At 39.5% G+C, this 23,766-nt stretch overlaps 1 protein-coding gene and 1 long non-coding RNA gene across 4 annotated transcripts in view; one reads left to right on the plus strand and one right to left on the minus strand.

Moving 5' to 3' along the window:
- fras1 (Fraser extracellular matrix complex subunit 1) overlaps positions 1 to 23,766 on the plus strand; it is a 446,490-nt gene that overhangs the window by 396,875 nt on the left and 25,849 nt on the right. For all 3 annotated transcript variants that reach the window (XM_043696280.2, XM_043696287.2, XM_087985787.1), the window contains 3 exons: positions 7,175 to 7,407; positions 20,452 to 20,612; positions 21,748 to 21,962. In XM_043696280.2, the coding sequence (XP_043552215.2) occupies positions 7,175 to 7,407; positions 20,452 to 20,612; positions 21,748 to 21,962 (609 nt within the window). The remainder of the gene's footprint in view (positions 1 to 7,174; positions 7,408 to 20,451; positions 20,613 to 21,747; positions 21,963 to 23,766) is intronic.
- Positions 1 to 23,766, minus strand: part of LOC122553030 (uncharacterized) — a 105,504-nt gene that overhangs the window by 41,508 nt on the left and 40,230 nt on the right. The window lies entirely within an intron of this gene.

Below are 23,766 nucleotides of genomic sequence, written 5' to 3' on the forward strand. Positions count from 1 at the left end.
TGAGAAACCTACAATGTGCCATCTTTTTAAAATCTTGCAATCATGTGGTGAAAGCATTCATACAACATGGCAGGGCGTTGTACACTTCAGTGAGGGACATGTGCCTGTGTCAGCCTGGTGTGAAATAGGGAAGTTGTGGTATTCTAATGCATCTCTGCCATCTCATTCTAGACAGTATAGATTTCAGGTTTTCTTGAACCAATTCCCTTTGATCCTGAAAACACTAATTCATAGTCAACTCTCTAATTCCTCTTTCCTGTTACCATACTTCATAAAGTAAACGTTTGAAAGTCATTGACAACAAGTTTTTACTATATGAGAAAAGATGATCATAAATAAATAAAATGGTATCATCACTGATTTTGTTTTTGGAAATATAGGGTTTGAATTGAAACTCAGTCAAATTCTACACTTCTTTTGGAATATTACAGAAACCACTTGAAAGCATTGGCTCGTGTGAAAACTGAGTTGTGACCCTTCGAGTCACATGAAATTATAAAGTAACTGTACTAGTGTGCGCTACCCTCAATTCTTCCAATGGGTGGCACTGTAACCTTAAGACCAATAATTTCAGCAACTTACATTTATATAACATCTTTTACATTGAAAAATACAGCTCCAGGTGTTTCCCAGAAGCATAGTTTAACCATAAATCAACAGTGTGACAAAAGAAAATATAGCAGGAAGATGAACAAAAGCTAGTCTGAAAAATGTGTTTTAATGAAGGTCTGAGAGGAAAAGGTTTGGAGAGAGGGAAAATCTGAGAGAAAATAGTGTCACGATTGAATTTGTGTTTACAAAGCATCCTTGATGGCCTCTCACAATATCCCAAAATGTTTCATAGCTGATCAAGTATTTCTAAAGTGTAGGCATGATTGAGAAAGAAAAGGAACCAATAATAATTCTTTGGGGATCTCCAAGGGGATAGGAAAAGAATCCATTGTTGAAGACTCTCTGGCATTTATTTGGTAGGTAAGAGAAGTGTACAATGCCACTGAGCCAGATAATGACAGAGGGGTTGTGGGGAGTCCTGACAGGAGAGATTCAGATGTGGAATTATAGGGAAGTGATAACATATTCAGTGATTACAGAGAAAACAGTGGAGTATGGAAGTAAATAAGGGAAGAGACAATTTTTCTATTTGTGAACAACATTTATTGCCCCTTCCTAATTACCATTAAGAAGCTGGTGGTGAGCTGTTGTCTTACTACTGCAGTCTATGTAGCATGGGTACATGTACATTGCTTTAGGAAGATGTCCAGGATTTTGACTGTGCACAATTCCTGATGAAGGGCTTTTGCCCAAAACATCGATTTTCCTGCTCCTCGGATGCTGCCTGACCTGCTGTGCTTTTCCAGCACCACACTCTTGACTCCAATCTCCAACAACTGCAGTCCTCACTTTTGCACATTTAAGGAATGTCAATACGGTTTCACCATGGGATGGAGAGGAACACACAGGTGATCCCATGCACCTGCTGCCCTTGCCCTTCTCGGTGGTTGAGTTTGCAAGTTTGAAAGGTGACATTGAAGGATTAACAATATTAGGGACACTTTCGAAATGAAAGTCATATATGCTACAATTAAAAATATGTGCAAGTTAATCCTTTTAAAATTTTTCTCAGTTGTGTGGACATAATTTTAAGCATAAAACACAAATTAGGCAATTTATGTCATATCTGAAAAAATAAAAACTATTTTAGCATACAGTAACATGCAAAGGTGCTGTTTGCAACTTATTTTGCCAATGTCAGATATGACTGATGTCGGCATTGTGTAAGAACTAAAGCCCATCTACTTTCCCTCGCCACCACATAAAACATCAACCCATTATGCCTCCCTAAAAGCAGGAAAAAGAGTGAAATTACCAGGGTTTAAAACTGGGCTTCCCAGCATCCAGTTCACTGCTTCAATCAAAGGAGCTAACAGAATTTACCCATGCAGAAGTGAGATTATTTCTCTAACTCCAATCAAAGCACGCTGTAAAAGATTGTATTGCAAAACTTCCCACTGGAGCAATATCACATTACCTTCCCCAATGGCCAGTAGAATAGTTCCACAACCAGTGTACTGCCTGTCAGTTGGAGAGTTAATACCATTAGTGCAATCAACTTTCATGAGCTAAATGGCCTTCTCTCATTCCTGACTTCTCTTATTCTTTATAAAGCAAACTGCTTCAGGAACTGAATATAACTTAAAAACATTTTCCAAAAATGTGGCAAAAGCAATCACATTGTGAGAATTTTAATTGTATGCAGTGTATCATTCCCATTAATATTTTTTATCCATCTGTTTATGTTCTGTGTTTGACCAGGTTGAGCTAATGGGATGGATTTCCGATGACAACATGTTGATTTTACTTTTGCAAAACAGATTTTGCTGTAAAATGTAAACCTTGATAACTTGAATCTATCATAACCACCGAATTTCCTGCACTCTGGAACATTCTTGTCAGTCTTAAGCTAAAACATTTGCCTCACAGGCAGTGATTTTTGAGAGTTTCTTTTGCAATAAGTGAAGCTAATCAAGCATAAATCCACAAAGAAATCCAATGTTGCTTTTGTACATCAATCCTGTAAGTTTACTAAACTATTACTAAAATAGTTGATAGGAAGAATCATCAAGAATGCATTTAAATGCCTTTCAGAATTATTTAAGACATATCACCTCCAAGTAAATTTCCATATGCCACTTTTTGGAAAGGTTTCTATCAGGTGAGCCAGATATCTAACTGAACACTGATAGGAAAACTGTGAACCCTACTGTTATAAAGCGTTTGCCAATAAGTTGTAAAGTCCCAAGATTAAGAACCTGTTGTGTTGAACAGGGCAAGGTATCAAATTCCATCCATGACAATGGAAGAGTGTGTCATTGGTTCTCATCAGTTAAAATCAATTCAATTAGGAAATCATAGGGGTAGAATTTCTGCTTGCTTGCACCACTAAAAATAACATCGTCTAGGTGCAATTGGTTAACCAAGCATGAAAGACCAGGGGATTTTAAAACTGGGATACACACAAAGCCAATTTAATATTTGCCATGATCTTTTGTGCTAATTCGGGATTCAATTTTCTTGGATCAGGCTGTGTATATTGAAATGGCAACGTTTGTCCTTTGCACTGGTTTGAGAAGATTCTTCAAATTGTCCTAATTATTATTAAGCATGCACGAAGTAGTCACTTTTTAAAAGTTTTGAAAGATTTTTCCATAAAATATGTAATTTCATAAATTGACCAATGTACATCAATGAGACTATTAAAAGGTTCATTTTTTTCCCCTTCATCATTATCAGTTCAAATTCAGTTCTCATAGATGGAAGATTAGACATATTTTACTAGAAAGAAAATTGCATCAATTTACCACTCTTAAGTATATCAATATATACTTAGCTCTTTAATGGAAGAATTTTATGTTTATGATTAGGCAAGTTAAGTTTGAATTAAGACCTAACCAGCACAACTTCAAATATATTTTGTGTATGGTTTGTGATCAAAACAAAATCTCCATTGCATTTTATCATGTTTGGTCAGTAGGTTACTTTGCTGAATACGTTTTAACAAAAGTAACAATGACCCCTGCTTAAACCAAATGTTAGAATCTGGATGTGAAAATGACTTCCTGTTTGCAGTTATTGATGTGTTAATTGCATTTGAAATGTATGATTTTGGAAATGCAATTCTGTCGCAAATGCTATTTTTCTATTGAAAAGGAATTTTTACCTGCAGCCAGACAAACAGCTTCATCTTACAGAATATTTCACTATGATGTGAGACTATACTGACATAATGCTGAATACAGCACAGGGAAATATTAAACTTAGTAGTACACTCTCTTCCACTGTTAGCACTGAGCCTTCTGCCTGTGCACAACATTAACAAGATCAATTGAAACTGATACATTATGGTCCCAGGACACAATTCCCCTGTAGCCATAACTTTACTGTGAAGAAAACTGATAAATATGTGCTGTTACTGTCAACATTGAGCATTGTGCTAAAACAGCAGTTTGGGAATATACAGCAATTCACAGCATTTCTGTGTGTAAATACTAATTGTTTTATCTGTTAGGTAATAAGAAACAAATGCGCAGTAATAGCTCGTGTGGGGCATTTCTTTAAAAGAAATCTCCGGTAGTTTGGAGTAAATTGAGATTTGCTATGTTTACCACGCTGCGTTACATTTGCATTTGGAGATGTTTAAAACAATTCTTGACAAATGTATTCACATTTTTATTTTTGTAGGCCTCAAAAATATACAGAAACCTTCATTGCTGAATAGCTATCATTACTGACTGTTTGGAATATCTCTCAAATTGCTGAATACATATTAAACAAATTACTATCATAATTCCCAAATTCAGAAGGATTATCAATTTTACGCTGAAAACAAAAACTATCCACAATGACACACTGAAGGAGCTTATAAATTTAGTATTAACAATGTTTCATTTATATCCAAAAATGTGAATCAGAAATAGGCCTTTAAGCTCTTCAGCCTGTTTTGTCCTTCAATAAAATGTTGATTTATTTGATTGCAACTTCAAATCCCTGATAACTTTTCATCCCCTTGCTTAATCAGAATCTATTTATTTCTGCCTTAGAGATATCCAAGTGCTCAGCTTCCACCATCTTATGAGGAACAAATTTCCTAAAATGCTTAACTTCTGAGAAAAAATAAATCGCCTAATCCCTGTTTTGAATGGGTGACCCTTGATTTTTAACAGCGATCCCTACTTCTAGATTCTCCCATGAAAGGAAACATTCTCTCCACAAATAACATGTCAAGATCCCTTAAGGTTTCATATGTTTTAATCAAATTGCCTCTTAATTTTCTAAAATCAAGCAGGTATAAGGTTTCCTCTGAAGGCAACTCACACATTCCAGGTATTAGTTTAGTCAACTTTCTCTGCACTGCCTTCAAAAAAGTAGTTGAGGAGTTTTATGTCATGGAGTCTTAGTCCATGGACGTTGAGTTGGGATGTTACAGTGATTTGATACCAGATCCAGCAAACAGAAAAGGGATTTTTACGTTGTTAGGTAACCGAGGTGAAAAGACAGTGCTCTAAATCTTTGCACAAAATTGTCACATTGACTCTCAATAATTTAAGTTCCTTCTTAAGCTTTGTAAAACTGATAAACAGCCTGTGTTGTGCTGAAGGAACATTTGGGACCAATCTTCATCATTTGAGATTTGGGATGAAAATTGTTTTATATGTGTGTCACACATGGATGTGAGCATCGCTGATAAGGCCAGCATTTATTGCCTGTCTCCAATCACACTTGGGCTTAGCAGCTTGCTGGGTCATTTCATGTAAATATCAATATATGGGCAGTTAAGGATAAATTGCATTACTGTGGGTCTGAAGTCACATGTAGGCCAGACCAGGTAAGGATAGCAGATTTCCTTTTCCATAGGACATTAATGAACCAGATGGGTTTTGATAATCGGCAATGGTAACCATTGACCCAGCATTTAATTTTAGACTTTTATTTAACTGAGGTTGCACCGTCTGCTGTGATGGGGTTTTGGATTACTCATCTAGTGACATTGCTACAATGCCATCATCTCCCCAGGGATTGTGAAGAGCTTTCTTATCCTATAATCATCCGAAGAGCAGATTGACATTACCAACCAAGTCCAAATAAATGACAAGCCAGCATATGAAGTGGCTTTTACCTAAGTTGGGAGAATATCTCTTATCTTCTCTCTTGATTTGGGCTGAACAAAATACAGAGGGGCTGCCAAAACAGAGGGAAGAATTATAAAAGGAAACAAGACACAGAAAGACATAGATTGTGTGGTTTAAATAAATAATTTAACTTTAAACTGCAGTCACTGATTAAAGGAAATGATTGGTAATTTTACAATCTTCAAGCAAACCCAGACATTAAAGGAATCTTTCCTTCAGAATAGTGAATAGGTAGAATAGTCTGTCATCAAAGATAATTAATGCAATGCTAATTAAAACTTAAAAATAGTTGAACGGATGTCTGATTATAAAAAGGATTGAAGTCTCTAAAGTACCGTGTAGGGATTGATGATCAAATACTCTTTGTGCAGCTTTAGCTTTAGGCCTTTTGGCACCATCAGTGCACTATCTATAGATGTGCTAAAGCAGGCTGGGTGATTCAGGCTGTGACATTTGACTGGCACCATGGAGTTTTAATCACTTCCTTGGGGTCAGAGGAAGGGTGGGGTGGGGAGAAAACATGCTAGAATTTGTTTCCTTGGATTTTGAGAGATGAAACAAATTCAGCAGACTTGTTTACATGATAATTTGTATTTATGTAGAACTTTTAAGTAATAAAGTATCTTTAAGTACTAAGATGCTTTTCATGAAATTGCAAGATGTGATATCAAACCCATAATGATGCAAATGTGAAAAGCTTTAGTAAAAGCAGGCGATTAGAGAACTTGAGAGGTTTAGGCAGAGAATGTCCAAGCTTAGGGCCTAGGTAGTTAAAATCATAGCCATTAAAAGTGCAGAAATTAAAATAGGAGTGGGAGCTAAGAAGCTCCAACAGCTCAGCATTGTGGAGCAGGAGGGTATTACAGAGGCATTTGGACATAACAATGACATTTTTAAAACCTTGGCATTACTTATCCAGGAGCCAGCATAGGTCAGTCAATGCAGGGGTGGTGTGTGTGTTTAATTTGGTGTGAGTGAATTCAGAGTTTGCATAACCTCAGAATGTAAGACATCATCCAGAAGTGCATTGGAATAGTCAAGTCTATAGATCACAAAGACATGATTGAAAGTTTTATTTGCAGATGAGCTGAGATGGTGCAGAATCAGATGATGATAAGAGGTTAAAGGCAATGTGGGTATATGATTTTGCTGCTCCTCGGATGCTGCTTGAACTGCTGTGCTCTTCCAGCACCACTAATCCAAAAAAAAGTATATGATTGAAAGTTGACCAGCCTGTCAGGTTCCAGAACACTACCCAAGCAAAGTGTGGTTTGACAGGGCTTCCTGCAAAGAGTCAGTACAAGTCTCTCACCAGCTCTTCATTAGTGTGTGAGACTATCCCACAACAATCCAATCCCAGGTCTCCAAGCATATATAATAGAATTTTTCCCATTGTATTATAATGTACTTGATGTTGTTACTAGGTTTTTAAAATACTTATCCAGAAAACTAATGTTTCTTCCCATAATCTTGCCCTCTTGCACTAGGTTCTGGATAGTATCTATTTCAGCCGGCGATTCCATGTTCGGTGTGTTGCTAAGGCGGTTGACAAGGCTGGCCATGTTGGGACACCACTGCGGAGCAATATTGTCACCATAGGAACAGATAGTTCTATATGTCACACACCTGTAGTGGCAGGAACAGCAAGGGGATTCCAGGCCCAATCTTTCATTGCAACTTTGAGGTACTTAGATGTCAAGCACAAGGAGCATCCTAACAGGTACTGTACAGAGAGCTGATCATTATTTTGATTGCACAGCCTTCACAATGCATTGACAAAATTAAAAGCTGTGTGAAAACCCAAATATTGTGACAGGTATTCATAAACTGTTTTCCAGTATTACCAATATTTTCTGTTTCAGCTGAATCCTTCTGTGCTGCAGTAAATTTTAGTTTCAACATCTGATCATTTTCACTGCAACTCCACTATGTAGTCACACATCATGTATATATCCCACTGTCTAATGTAATGCTTTCGTTTCCCAGTCAAGAAGGTATGAATTTCTATATCTGGTCTGTTTTAACAGCTAATCTCAGCTGTAAGACCAGTAGGGGTGATGCAGTGGGATTCAAGTGAGTCCTTGATCTCAGGAAGGTGAGGGTAGGACCAGTCTCAGCAGTGATCTTTTGTGGGATCATTGTCTAAGGGCAAGTGAAAAATGGCCACGTCTATGTTCCAGAGATCTACTCCCCTGCCTGTGGAACAAAATATCAGCATGACCTGGCAGTCTGAAAAAGGAAACAGCAGATGATGATTATGAAAGGGAAAGAAACGATTCTAAATTGTGAAACTGTCCCTTGCTGGGAAAGTTAAGTAATGCTTTTTAATTTAGTTTACATCGCGATCATGCTACAAAGCTGCAATGTAATCAATATACACATTATAGTGTTAAACAGTGACTGAAATTTGGAATTAGTAGTTTACTCCAGCAAACTGTTTTATGACTGCAATTTAGTGCTGCACCTTTTAATGAGTCGATCTGCCATTACATTGTTCATAATTGTACATGGACCGGGTTAAAAGATCTAGCAGATCTTCCTGAAGAAGGACTTATGCCCGAAACGTCGATTCTCCTGTTCCCTGGATGCTGCCTGACCTGCTGTGCTTTTCCAGCAACACATTTTCAGCTCTGATCTCCAGCATCTGCAGACCTCACTTTCTCCTAAAAGATCTAGCAGTCTATATTATGTGGCATTTCATGGCACACCTATTTGGAAGTAGCATTCAAAGGGTGTGCACCTTGACAACTTAGGAGTCTCCAGACTATGAGCTAATTTTCACGTTAGAGGTGGGAAGTGAGCATTAAGCAATTACCAAATATGGCGCATCTGCCTCAAGGAAAACTGCCCTGAATGATAATATTTTGTTCTTGGTGACAGATGCTTACTGGATTTGGATCCATCGCCCGATGAACAGTTCGGACATGGCCATGGGCTGCCAAGCGCCACGGTTAAAAGTTGCTCCCCTCGTGCCATCACTCATCATCTCTATCACATTTCCCATTCCCAAGCCCCATCCTTTACCAATGCATACCGCTCAACCCAGTCCTAATGGCCTCTCATACTCTGCAGGCCAACCTTTGGTTCACTACACTTTCCCAATGACCCATCAAACCCTCCTTCAGAACCCTTCCCCTTCCATATATACCCAATGGTCCCATAAACACCCAATACCATCCCAATACCAAATAATAGCAACAAAAACATAACTTGCAGGAAAAGCTCAGCAGATCTGGCAGTATCTGTGGAGAGAAATCAGGTTAACATTTCGGGTCAATTGACCGTTCTTTAGAACTCCAAATAATAGTATTTCCCTGCTAATCACCAGTACACACAGTATACAAAACCATATAGTAATAATAATATAGTGGAAACATTTGTTTTTAAAAATAAGCCATTCCATAATTTTCCTAAAATACTGCTACAGCAACTTGATAAAAATATCAATTTAAAAAATACTTTAAAACTGTAAATACATGACACCACTTTTCATTGCATAACTAAAAATTAGATTTTTGAAAGTCCAAGCTTCCATTAGCTTGATGCATAGTTGGAAAAAAATCTTCCAGAACCACAGTTTTTGACACTTCTAAAATGCCATTAACCATGAATTCTTGAGAAGCTAGTCTAAATCCATGAAAACTGAGTGGCTAAGATATGACTAAGATAAGACAATAGAGGCGGCCAGTTTGGGAATAGGGGAAGCAGAATCGCTGCCCACACCTTTTGTCCATGCTGATAATAATGGGAAGGCTGGGAAAGGGATAGGAATTAAAGAAGCAGTCTAATCTGCCACTTTCAAAGTTCAGGCTGCTCAAAAATCCAGCCCTACCATTTTCCATTCATTTGAATTTGAATTTGTGACATCTCAAGAAGCACTTTGTTTTCATGCACTGCTTCATTGGAAGCATCAGCATTTCCATACAGATCAGTCAAAATGCATGTTGTAACAATCTAAAGTTACTAATTAATGTCATCTACTATTCTCATGATAGGCTCTTTCACTAATGTATATTTTATCAATTCATGCTCCTGGTACAAGCTTTGTACTTTGCAATGTATGCTGACTTTAAGTTTAAGATGGAGATGCATAAGTGACAGAGGAATTATTGAAGGGGATAGAGGAAGGGGTTCAAAAATACAATTTTTAACAAAAAAAAAGGAACCGGAGAATATCTTGCTCTCCAGGATAACTCTGTAGTAATGGAGTAACTTGGACACAGAGAATGATGTATAGCATTGCTTTAATGGTCAATTCCAGATTCAGAGCTGACCACCAGGTACTCTTCTGTTTTCCTTTGGGGAGACTGGTAGAGAGAGAGAGAAAAAAAAACCCATAATGTAGAAGAAGAATGTTGTTAAATGGGGTGTATGAAACAGCATTGCCAATATGTTTGTTGGCTGGAAGTGAGAAAGTTGTGAGTTTGAGAAAGTGTTTGCAAAGATATTAGAACTAGCACCATCTAGCCATGTATAGACGATATCAATATGACCTGTAAAGGAAGGTCAATATCAATGATTAGTGAAATGATTAACTGGTCAAATGTTAGACATGGCGAGGCTTGATGAGATGGCTAGAACACATTTATGAGTGGAACGTCTTTTGGAGAATAGGGCTTAATGAGAGAAAAATAAATGAGTTTGGTGAATTGTGGTGAAAATGATCAAGGTTGAGGGGAGTTGCGAGGACACTTGGTATGAAGACAAATGAGAAGATAGACTTTGAAGGAAAAGTAGGAGAGTAGTAGAGTATTAGGTGATTTTAAAAAAATGAGATGTTAGCAGAGAGGATAAGAAACAAGCTGAGGCTTCTAATACAAGCCGAGTGTGGAGAAAATGGTGAAATGTGTAGCCAGGCCGGCTTTGTGCGTGGGAAATCATGACTCTCAAACTTGATTGAGTTTTTTGAAGAAGTAACAAAGAGGATTGATGAGGGCAGAGCAGTAGATGTGATCTATATGGACTTCAGTAAGGCGTTCGACAGGGTTCCCCATGGGAGACTGATTAGCAAGGTTAGATCTCATGGAATACAGGGAGAACTAGCCATTTGAGTACAGAACTGGCTCAAAGGTAGAAGACAGAGGGTGGTGGTGGAGGGTTGTTTTTCAGACTGGAGGCCTGTGATCAGTGTAGTGCTACAAGGATTGGTGCTGGGCCCTCTATTTTTTGTCATTTACATAAATGATTTGGATGCGAGCATAACAGATACAGTTAGTAACTTTGCAAATGACACCAAAATTGGAGGTGTAGTGGACAGCGAAGAGGGTTACCTCGGATTACAACAGGATCTGGACCAGATGGGCCAATGGAGTTTAATTCAGATAAATGTGAGGTGGTGCATTTTGGGAAAGCAAATCTTAGCAGGACTTATATACTTAATGGTAAGGTCCTAGGGAGTGTTGCTGAACAAAGAGACCTTGGAGTGCAGGTTCATAGCTCCTTGAAAGTGGAGTCGCAGGTAGGTAGGGTAGTGAAGAAGGTGTTTGGTATGCTTTCCTTTATTGGTCAGAGTATTGAGTACAGGAGTTGGGAGGTCATGTTGCAGTTGTACAGGACATTGGTTAGGCCACTGTTGGAATATTGCGTGCAGTTCTGGTCTCCTTCCTATCAGAAAGATGTTGTGAAACTTGAAAGGGTTCAGAAAAGATTTACAAGGATGTTGCCAGGGTTGGAGGATCTGAGCTACAGGGAGAGGCTGAACAGGCTGGGGCTGTTTTCCCTGGAGTGTTGAAGGCTGAGGGGTGACCTTATAGAGGTTTACAAAATTATGAGGGGCATGGATAGGATAAATAGACAAAGTCTTTTTCCTGGGGTCGGGGAGTCCAGAACTAGAGGGCATAGGTTTAGGGTGAGAGGGGAAAGATATAAAAGAGACCTAAGGGGCAACTTTTTCATGCAGAGGGTGGTACGTGTATGGAATGAGCTGCCAGAGGAAGTGGTGGAGGCTGGTACAATTGCAACATTTAAGAGGCATTTGGATGAATATGAATAGGAAAGGTTTGGAGGGATATGGGCCGGGTGCTGGCAGGCGGGACGAGATTGGGTTGGGATATCTGGTCGGCATGGACGGGTTGGACCGAAGGGTCTGTTTCCATGATGTACATCTCTATGACTCTAAGAATGGGGAAAAGTTTGGATCCAAGGCAGTATCCAGAATTTTGGAAAGTGGCAATGCTAAGCTGTAATTTCTTTGTTATAATTAGAAGATTTTAAATCTCTTCCTATGTGGAAAATCACAGACTGCAAGAGTGAAGTGTTACAGATAGTTAAGCAATACTGCATCTCCATCTGTCCTCCAGCACTTCAATTGCACAAAGTTATCCTTTATTTAGGTTGCCCACTGTCTTCTCCTATTAATTACTATAAACATTTTTCAAATACAATTAAAGAGTGATGAAGGAACCATATAATGACATAAGTACTTCAGTACGAGAGAAAATGTTTTTTTTGTCAATGATGGAGAGAGCACATTTTTGTAATAAGGGAAAGGAACGCTACTGTTAAAAAATATTTGGGTATAAATGAGTGTTTTCTGATATATTGTTTATAATATTTGGCTTATCTAGAGGTTGTAAGTGCTGCTTAAATTACTGGGATACCAACAGTGAAAGGCACAGAAGGCACAATGTTCTTGCAGTGCATTAACGAGAGCATTTTTTTGGCCAGCATATAACAAGAGGGAGGCTGCAAATCTAGATTTAGTCATGGGAAATAAAGCTGGGCAGGTAAACACAGATAATGATTTAAGAAATTGCCATCATAATGCAGTTAGATTTTTCAATATTATGGAAAGGGACAAAGATAGAATACAATTCATAGTACTAAATAGTTGAAAGGCCAATTTTATAAAAACTGAGAAATTATCTGGTAAATGTAGACTGGATACAACTATTTGAAGGAAGATCAGTGCGAGGAATGCAAAAGCGAGATTCTACAGGGACATTGTAGACATGCCTGCACAAATAAAAAGGGTGATACTGTAAAATACAGAGGTCCTTGGTTAACCAAAAGCGCACAGGGTAAGATAAAGCAGAAAAATAGAGCTTATAACAATCTTTAAAGAAGTAACACTTTAGGAAGCTTAAGATATAGAAAGTGCAGGGAAGATTGAAAAAGGAAATTAGGAAAACAATGAGAGGAAACGAAAATCAAAAGATGTTTTGTTAGTATGGTAAAAGCAAGATCTGACTAAGGAAAAGGTTGGGCCTATCAAGAGATATACGTGCTAACTTGTGTGTGGATTTAAAAATGAGAGTTCTTAAAGGGGATTTTGTCTCTGTCTTCATAAAGGTGAGCAATGATGCAAACTTTACAATTAAAGTGGCATGAATGTTTAGATAAAATTAGCATCGTGAGAACAGAAGTACTGGAGTGTCTGACCTCCTTGAAGCTTGATTAATCAGTAGAAGCAGATGATTTGTATCCCAGGCTGTTGAAGGAAGTCAGAGAGGAAAAAAACAGTTGCTCTGAGGATCATTTTTCAATCCTTAGTCAATTCAGGCAAGGTACCAAAGGAGGTCGGAGAACTTTGAAAGCTGTACCATTATTCAAAATGTGTGAGGGATATGTCAAATAATTATAGGCTGGTCAGCCTCACCTCACTAGTGGGCAAGTTACCTGAATCAAAATTGAGAAATAGGATTAAATGTTAAAATTAAACTTCGGCACGGATTAATCAGGGATCAGGAGCATGGTTTGTGGAGGACAGGTTAAGTTGTCCCAACTCAATTGAATTTTTGAGAAATTAAGAAGGAGGATTGTTCAGGGTTGTACAATAGATGTTATCTGCATGGATTTTAGGAGGTCGTTTAACAAGATCCTAGATATAGACCAGTCATAAAATAAAACCCATAGTATATGTAGAGGAATCTGACAAATTGGATGAAGCATCGGCTCAGTGATAGGAAACTAAAAGCAATAGTCCATGGATGTTTCCTGAGTTCCGCAAGATTCAGTGTAGGGTCCCTTTCAATTTGTGTTATATTAATGATTTTAAACTTAAAAGTGAGAGCCACGATTGGTAAATTTGCAGACAACTCAAAAATTGGTGGTGTAGTTGATGGTGAAATGGGTGGGATATTGACTGCAGGATGACATTGATGGTTTGGTTTTACTGAGCAGACAAATGACAAATGGAATTCAATCTTGAGAAGTGAGAGTTTATACATTTGGAAGGCAAACAAAAAAAAGGAATATACATTGAAGGGGAGGCTACTGAGAAGAGTGGGAGACCTTGAAATGCATGTCCTCAGGACCCTGAAGGTGACAGGGCAGTTAAAAAAAGGCATATAAACTCAAAGACATTTACAGAAGGATGCCATTTGCTCCATGGTGTCTGTGCCAGTCAACAAAGATCTGACTACACCAAACCCATTTTCCAGATTTTGGTCCATAGTCTTGTGCCGATGACAATGCAAATAAGCACATAAATACTGCTTCAGCGCTATGAGAGTATCTGAGTCAACCTTTCAGGCAGTGAGTTCCAGGCTCCCGTCACTGTTAGAGTAAAAACATTTCCCCTCAATCTCCTCTTAGCGTTCTCTATCAGACTCTCCAGATCAGGCAGCATCCTGATAAATTTCCTCTGCAGTGCAATCCCACCCAACCCATAACATGGTAACCAGAACTGCCTGCAGTACTCCAATTGTGTCTTAACTAGCGTTTTATACAGTTCCAGCATAATCTTCCTGCCTTTGTATTCTATGCCTCAGCTAATAAAGATGAGCATCCGATATACCACCTTACTCGCCTTATCTACTTGTCCTACTATTTTCACACCAACATTCATCTGATCTTCAGTACTTTCCAGCATCCAACTATTCATAGTATTTTACTTTGACTTGTTAATCCAATCCAACTGCACAATCTGTCACATTTAGAGTCATAGAGATGTATAGCACAGAAACAGACCCTTCGGTCCAACCCGTCCATGCCGACCAGATATCCCAACCCAGCACCTGGCCCACATCCCTCCAAACCCTTCCTATTCATATACACATCCAGATGCCTTTTAAATGTTGCAATTGTACCAGCCTCCACCACATCCTCTGGCAACTCTGGGTTAAATTACATTTGCTCTTTGCCCAGCACACAAGTTTGTTGATATGCAGCTATCCTCCTCGCTACCATTTTTGTGCCAAACTTTGTAACTATACCCTCTACATTTACATCCAAATCATTAATTTACACAAGCTGTAAGGGTTCCAGCATCAATCTACTGGAACAGAATTCTATTCCACGAGTACTTATGGGAATCTTTCCTTCATTGGGCAGGATACCGAATACAAAAGCAGGGATGTAATTCTGAAGCAATTTAAGATACTGGTTAGGCCACAGCTCGGATTTTGTGTACAGTCTGGTCGCCAAAATTATAGGAGGGACCTAAGTCTGGAGCATACAAAAATGTTGCCAGGGCTTCAAAATTATATGTATGAAGATAACTTGAACAGACAAAGATTATTTTACTTAGAACAGAGGAGGCTGACTTAACAGAGGTATTGACAAAATGAGGGGCTTGGGTAGGGTGGACAGGGAAGACCTATTTCCCATAGTAAAGAAGTTGATTGTTTGGAGGCACATCTTTAAGGTGACTTGTAGAACGGGCCAGGAGGAGAGATCTGCTCACATAGAGGATTGTGGCTGCATGGAATTTGCTGCCTGTTTTGATGGTTGAGGCAGAATCTCTAAATTAATTTCAAAAGTATTTGCATGTGCACCTGAAGTGCATTAACATGCCAAGTGCTGGAAAGTGAGATTAGAGTGGGAGGCTAGTTTAGGGAGGGTGACAAACAACACAGAATGACAGGCCAGTTAGTCTAACATTAGTAGTGGGGACAGTGCTAGAGTCTATTATAAAAGGTGTGATAACAGAACACTTGAAAAGCATTAACAGAATTGGACAACACCAGCATGGGCGTATGAAAGATAGTCATGCTTAACAAATCTACTGGAATTTTTTGAGGATGTAACTAGTAGAATGCATAAGGGAGAACCAATGGATGAGGTGTATTTGGATTTTTCAGAAGGTTTTAATGAGGTCCTTCATAAGAAGATACTGGGAAAGTTAAACACATGGAATGGGGGGTAATTTATTGGCATAGATAGAGAATTCATTGACAGAGGAAACTGTAAAATAAATGCATCTTTTTCAGAGTATAACGCAGTAACAACTGAGGTACTACAGGGATCAGTGCTTGAACTCCAGCTATTCACCATATATATAAATGACCTGGATGAAGGAACAAAATGCAACATTTCCAAGTTTGTTGATGGTAGAAACAGGGTGGGATTGTGAATTGCAAGGAAGATGCAATGAAACTTCATGGTTGTTTAGACACATTGAATGAATATTGTAGAGTGGGGCGCTGGAAAAGCACAGCTGGTCAGGCAGCATCCAAGGAGCAGGAAGTCAATGTTTCCAACATAACCTCTTCATCGGGAATGAGGGAATGGCCCAAAGGGGTTGAGAAATAAATGGGAGGAAGGTAGCTAGGAATGCAATATGTAAATGGAGGTGAGGGGTGATGGTGAGAGGCTGGAGAGGCAGATGGAACGGATGGGTGCGAAGGAAGATGGACAGGTAGGAGAGTTCAAGAGGGCAGTGCCAAGTTGGAAGGTCGTTTCTGGGATAAGGTGGGGGTGGGGAAATGAAGAAGCTGGTGAAATCTACACTGATGCGTGGTTGGAGTGTCCCAAGGTGGAAGATGAGGCGTTCTTTCTCCAGGCATCAGGTAGCTAGAATTTGGCAGTGGAGGAGGCCCAGTACCTGCATGTCCTTGACAGAGTGGGAGGGGGAGTTAAAGTGTTCAGCTACAGGGCGGTGGGGTCATTTAGTGCGTGTCCCACAGATGTTCTCTGAAACGTTCTGCAAGTTGACATCCTGTCTCCTCAATGTAGAGGAGATCACACCGAGAGCAACGGACACAGTAGATGATGTGTGTGTGGAAGTACAGGTAGATCTCTGTCGGATGTGGAAGAATTCTTTGGGGCCTTGAAATGTGGTGAGTAGGGAAGTGTGGGCACAGGTTTTGCACTTCTTGCGATGGGAAGGGAAGGTGCTGGGAGTGGAGGGTAGGTTAGTGGAGGCCGTAGAGGGAATGGTCTCTGCAGAACACAGATGGGGTGGGGAGGGAAGTATATCCCTGGTGGTGGGGTCTGTTGTAGGTTGCAGAAATGGCAGAGGATGATGCGTTGTATCTGGAGGTCACTGGGGTGGAAAGTGAAGACCAGGATAGTCTGTCCTTGTTGCAATTTGGAGGGGTGAGGTGCAAGGGATGAGGTGCGGGAAGTGGAGAAAATGCGCTGGAGGCATCGTCAACCACGTGGGAGGGGAAATTGTGGTCCTTGAAGGAGGAGCCATCTAGGATGTTCTCTGCTGGAATTGGTCGCCATTGGAGCAGATGCGGTGGAAGAATTGTGAGTAAGAGATAGCCTTTTTACAGGAGCCTGGGTGAGCAGAACTGTAGTCCAGGTAGCTATGGGAGTTGGTGGGTTTGAAGTAGATGTTTGTGTTGAGTCAGTTGCCAGAAATGGAAATGGAGATGGAGAGGTCCAGGAAGGGGAGGGACGTGTCCGAGATGGTCCAGGTGAACTTGAGGTCAGGGTGGAAGGTGTTGGTCAAGTTGATGAACTGTTCAACCTCCTCACAGGAGCGTGAGGTGGCGCTAATACAGTCACTGATGTAGCGGAGGAAAAGATGGGGAATGATGCCAGTGTAACTGCGGAAGATGGACTGTTTCACGTACCCAACAAAGAGGCAGGCGTAGCTGGGGCCCATAAGATGCCCATGGCTAACCCTTTTATATGGAGGAAGTGGGATGATTTGAAATGAGGATGAGGACAAGTTTAGCCAATCGGCTGAGAGTCTTAGTGGAAGGGTACTGGTTGGGTGGCGGGAGACGAAGAAACGGAGGGTTTGGAAGCCTTTGTCATAACAGATGAATGTGTACAGGGATTTGGATGTCATGGTGAAGATGAGGCATTGGGGACCAGGGAACCAAAAGTCATGGAGGAGGTGAAGGGCACAGGTGATGTCCCGAACATATGTGGGGAGATCCTGGACCAAGGGAGACCAGACAGTGTCAACGTATGCAGAGATAAGTTTGGTGGAGCAGGAGCAGGCCGAGACGATAGGTCGACCGGGACAGTCTAGTTTGTGAATTTTAGGTAGGAGCTAGAACCGGGCAGTGCAGTGTTCCAGACCATGAGGTTGGAAGCTGTGGATGGGAGATCCCCTGAGGTGATGAGGTTGTGACTGGTCTGGGAGATGATAGTTTGGTGGTGAGGTCGTGGTCGAGAGGTCAGTAGGAGGGGCTGTCTGTGAGTTGGAATCTGGCTTCAACGGTGTAGAGGTTGGTGCGCTAAACTACTACTGTGCCCCCACACCCCCCCTTGTATGCAGGTTTGACGATGACGTTGGGATTGGAGCGGAGGACTGCATCTTTCAAGTGTGAGAGGTTGGGGTGGGTGAGGGGGTGGGCACGTTGACGCAGTAAATGTCACGGTGGCAGTTCAAGATGAAGAGATTGAGGGAGGGTAACAGAGCAGCACGGGGTGTCCAGGTAGATGGATGTGTTGGAGGTAGGTGAATCGGTTCTCAGAGAGTGGGCAGGAGTCCTGATGGAAAAAGTAAGCCCGGAGGCAGAGGCAATGGAAGAAATGTTCAATGTCACATCACTCTGCTTTCTGACCTATCACCTCACCCCCCACCTCTATCTACCAGCTCCCCACCCCTCTCATTTAACTCTTAGCTCCCTTGGGCCACTCTACTGTCCCTGATGAAGATCTTATGCTCAATACGTTGACTCTCCTGCTCCTCGGATGATGTCAGACCTGCTCTGCTTTTCCAGCGCTACACTCTTCAACTCTTATCTTCAGCATCTGCAGTCCTCACTTTCTCCAGGTTCAATGAGTGGGCAAACACATGCCAAATGCAGAATAACATGGCTCAATAGAGTCATAGAGATGTACAGCATGGAAACAGACCCTTCGGTCCAACCCATCCATGCCGACCAGATATCCCAACCCAATCTAGTCCCACCTGCCAGCACCCGGCCCATATCCCTCCAAACCCTTCCTATTCATATAGCCGTCCAAATGCCTCTTAAATGTTGCAATTGTACCAGCCTCTACCACATCCTCTGGCAGCTCATTCCATACATGTACCACCCTCTCTGTGAAAACGTTGCCCCTTAGGTCTCTTTTATATCTTTCCCCTCTCACCCTAAACCGATAGGAAGGAGACCAGAATTGCATGCAATATTCCAATAGTGGCCTAACCAATGTCTTTTACAGCAGCAACATGACCTCCCAACTCCTGTACTCAATACTCTGACCAATAAAGGAAAGCATACCAAACGCCGCCTTCTATCCTATCTACCTGCGACTCCACTTTCAAGGAGCTATTAACCTGCACTCCAAGGTCTCTTTGTTCAGCAACACTCCCTAGGACCTTACCTTTTAGTGTATAAGTCCTGCTAAGATTTGCTCTCCCAAAATGCAGCACCTCACATTTATCTGAATTAAACTCCATTTGCCGCTTCTCAGCCCATTGGCCTATCTGGTCCAGATCCTGTTGTAATCTGAGGTAATCCTCTTCGCTGTCCACTACACCTCCAATTTTGGTGTCATCTGCAAACTTACTAACTGTACCTCTTATGCTCGCATCCAAATCATTTATGTAAATGACAAAAAATAGAGGGCCCAGCATTCAGTGTGGAAACAGAAAGGAAGAATATTATTTAAATGGTGATATATTGGGAACACAGACGTATGAAAGGATCTGGGTGCCCTTGTGCACCAAGTCTATGAAAGTGGACAAGCAGATGCAGTAAGGAAGATAGTTTATTGGCCTTCATTGCAAGAGAATTTTAATTCCAAAGTAGGAATGTCTTAATGAAGTTATAGAGGACCTTGGTGAGACTCCATCCACAGTATTGCAAGTAATTTTGGTCTCCCTCAAGAATTGCAATGGAGCGAGTGCAGAAGAGGTCCATTAATCTGATCCTGGGGATGGCAGCAATATTATATGACAAAGGATTGGTTCAACCTGGCCAGAATTTACTGGAGATTACAAGGATGAGAGGCAATATCATTGAAATATATAAAGTTCTTGGCAGGATATAGGCAAGGAGGAGGTTTTTCCTGGTTGGGATGTCTAAAAATGGGAAAGAATGTTAGGATACTGACATTTAGGACTGAGATGATGAAATCTTTCCTCCAAAGGGTAGTGAACCTGTGGAATTTTCTACTACAGAACACAGTGGAGGCCAATTCACTAAATATGTTCAAAAAAGATTTTTTTTAAATTTTAAAGGCATCAAGGGGTATAAAGAGAAAGTTGGAATATAGCAATGAGATGGACAATCAAATCGACCTGAATGGTGGAGCAGGCTTGGAGGCCCTAATGACCTACTCGTGTTCTTGGTTTCTATGTTGCTATGGCCAAACATTTACACCTATGTGGTAATGTACAACATTGCTAATGGAAATTCGCTTTGTCTTGACTTTGCATGGCCAATATCATAGAAGATGTCCTGACTGAAAGGTTTTAGCCTGGGTGAAGTGCTAAGGTCTGAAGACCTGGAGAAAAGAAGAGCAAACAAGCAAGTGGTTATAAAGCTAAGATTGGCAGTGACAATGTAAAAAGACCCATTTGTCTTCATTGATTAAAATACTTCTCAGTATTTTGAAATGTTGTTTTAGTAATTTAGATTATAAGCAGTAGAATTCAAGGTTTTTAATGGCTGCTTTTCTTTTTGGTCAGAATCCACATTTCTGTGCAGATTCCTCACCAGGATGGAATGTTACCTCTCGTGTCCACCATGCCACTACACAACCTGCATTTTCTCTTGTCAGAATCCATCTACAGGCACCAACACATCTGCTCCAACCTGGTGACAATCAAGGACCTCAGGAGTATAACAGGTAGAATCCTGAGCGAAGTCAGAAGATCCACATCCTCTCACCAGCCAAGTTTCTGGAAACTTCATAACTTAAAGACAAAAACTACAATACGTAAATTTTGATATATTTAAAACTTGAAGTTATGGGTGTTTCAGTAGGCAACTGCAAAGTAAGCAAGCATTTACATACTACCCAATAATTCTTCAGGGTAAAATTCTTCCTCTTGATAATTTTAGCAGGCAAGTCAGCATGAATCCATAACAGAAATACCTATGCCAATTTTCTTCACTAGAATTATTGATCACAGATCATGATTAGATGATATATACAACAGTTTCTCTGTTTACTTTCTTTCTTCAACCTATCCTTTAAAAATAAACTTAAAAACAAGTACGGAGTTTTGTGTTCTGGAAATGAAGTTCTGATAATCTGCTGAAGAAATTGAATGTTAAACCGAAAGGAAAAAACCACATAGTTATTTTGTCACAGTAAGCAGGTGAGCCTTCACCACATTATTGACCCAAAGGTGCTACTTCAATGCAAGTTCCATGAACAGAATAGTTCTAATTTGGTGACAGCTCGTTCCTTTCACAATGGCTGTTTCTCTCACAGTTGTAATGCTCCAGTTTTAAAACCATGCTCCAATTACATACATACTGTCTGTATAGAATATGAGTATCTGGCACTATTAATAGAAATGTTGTCAAACCTGAAACTTTATAATAGATGATCCTTGATAAACTGATCAATATTTCTGCTATGTTCATTCTGACCTTTTTTTTTATAAATCCTGCATGCATTCATGTATATGTTTTTATATCAAATGCAGGAATTCTATGAAATGGGAGAAGTACAATTTTAGAAAAATATTAAAACATTTTACCTTTATCCATGTTGATGACTCCTTTGACTTCGCATCCTTTTGAATTCTAGCCATAATTTGCAATGTTAATCTTCACCATAAAATAATTCTAATTCTAAAACTAATACCCCTCAGAATTCAAAGACTTAAAAAGCAACACTGCATTTATTTTCTATGCTTTCTGTTCATTCATTTAAAATAAATATCCTTGCTCTTAGTAGAGAATTGGAATCTATCTGTTATCAGCTTAGTAGTTTATAATAGCCAAAATATTCAGTAAAGTTGTATTTGCAGATTCTGGATTTCTCGATGATGTCAACTATGATAGCATCACTCTTGGCCCTGGATATGATCGGCCATTCCAGTTTGACCCGAATGTAAGAGAACCCAAGACCCTTCAGCTGTATAAGCATCTCAATCTAAAGAGTTGTATTTGGACTTTCGATGCCTACTATGACATGACAGAACTGATTGATGTCTGCGGTGGTTCAGTGACAGCTGACTTTCAGGTGATTATTTCCAGAAGAGTTGAAGAGCTGATGAGATACTCATCCTTATGGTTCAAAATCATTTTCTTGCCAATGCTCCAAATTATAAGTAACTTCACATTCTACCTTTGACAATTAAATCAAATCACAGTAAGAAAAGGGTAAATTTGTTTTGTCATTTTCCATTAATCTATCTAAAGAAGGATGTAATAATATTCAGAATATTTTTATTTAAAGCACTGTACATAAGGGAGATTTGAATAACATCCAGTCACATTCTCAAAGCTCTTTGAGGTAAATTAATTACGTTTGACCTGTTGCTACAAAGGTCAATATGGAAGGCTCAAAAACAACAAATTAAATGAGTGGTCTGAAAGCTTTTGGTGCAGAACTTTTGAGGTAAGACTACTGGTTAGAATATCAGAAGAATTATGACTCTATTTTGAATAGTATCATTAGATCTATTGCATTTACATAAACTGATGGACAGAACCTTACTTCAATATTTTATCTGAAAGGTGGCTCTACAATGTAGCATGGCCTTGGTACTGCATAGACATATGAATCTAAGTCATGTGCTCAAGACTTAAATTAATAATTGAACTGACAGGGATAAGTTTTGGCTTTAAATTGCAATGTGCAATATCAGCTCAATTACCATGATACACCTTTTATAATATGTTTCCATTGACTTCAATTGTGGCTAAGCTGATTTTTCTTATTTTACACTATCATCTGAGGTCATCATCAATGCCATATCTTCTAATTCTGAGTTAGAATGCGAACAAATGAGCTAAGCATACACACTTAAAGTCTGTGTCAGAAAAAGCTGTTTTAAATAAAGTTGAATGATTACTTGCTTTGTTTGGACTATTTTTCACCATTGTTCATTCGATTAACTACATAGTTTATTCATACCCTTTCCGATTAAACCTTAGCTTGTGCAAAATAATGTATCCATTGTCATGAGTCTACAATACAATGTGCTTTCTACATATTTTAATATCATTTATATCCTTTTCGGTTATTAGATTTTTGAATGAGTGGCATGTGGGATTTCTGTGTATCTGAAAAGTTTTAATGATTTAACAATTTCTGGATTTTAAAAATAATATGAGAATAGAATTCTTGGAGGCTAGTGGAATTTTGTTTACATTCAGTGAGTTTTATAAGCAATCAGAGTATGTGTTCGTTATTTTGGAAGATTCTGGAATTGCTTTTGATTTAGGGGAAACATCCATAGCTTGAAGTTTCAGTTTGGCAGTCTTTGCTAAAATTGCATGTCTCATACAGCTGCTCCTAAGGAAGGGAAATTGTTCAGAATGGTTCAGAAATGGATTACCCAAGTGAATGGAGTTTTACTTTAAAGTTGCAGAACAGAGGTTTTTGGTTAAAACTGAGAGTTATTTGAAGCTGGAAAGGTCTAAACTCAATTAGATTCTCAAGACATGGAGTTGAAGCTACAGTTAAGCCTTATTGAAGTGGAAGAGAAAGGAATTATCTCTCTGGTGTGTGTATTGCAAAGAAGTGTTGTTGTATTATAGGTAAACGGTTTGATGTATTCTATTTTATCTTCATTCTTTTGTGTAATAAACTTCTGTTTGATTGTTAAACTAAATCTGTAGCATTGCATTATTATGTTTCAGTGGGAAGAAAAACACCAAAAAGCAAAATATTATCAATCAAGCCAGATATCATTCTGGGTTATGACTAGTCCTGTGATAATATTAGAAGAGACTCTGACAGTATATGCATAACAAGAGCTGAGAGCAGCAGGAGACTTTGCAGAATTATTTTTTGAAGGGTTTTGAATTGTGATGAGTTC

The sequence above is a fragment of the Chiloscyllium plagiosum genome, unplaced genomic scaffold (genome assembly GCF_037043375.1).
Source record: "Chiloscyllium plagiosum isolate Xiang-an unplaced genomic scaffold, Cpla_swu_hap1 HiC_scaffold_1, whole genome shotgun sequence".
Lineage (NCBI taxonomy): Eukaryota > Metazoa > Chordata > Chondrichthyes > Orectolobiformes > Hemiscylliidae > Chiloscyllium > Chiloscyllium plagiosum.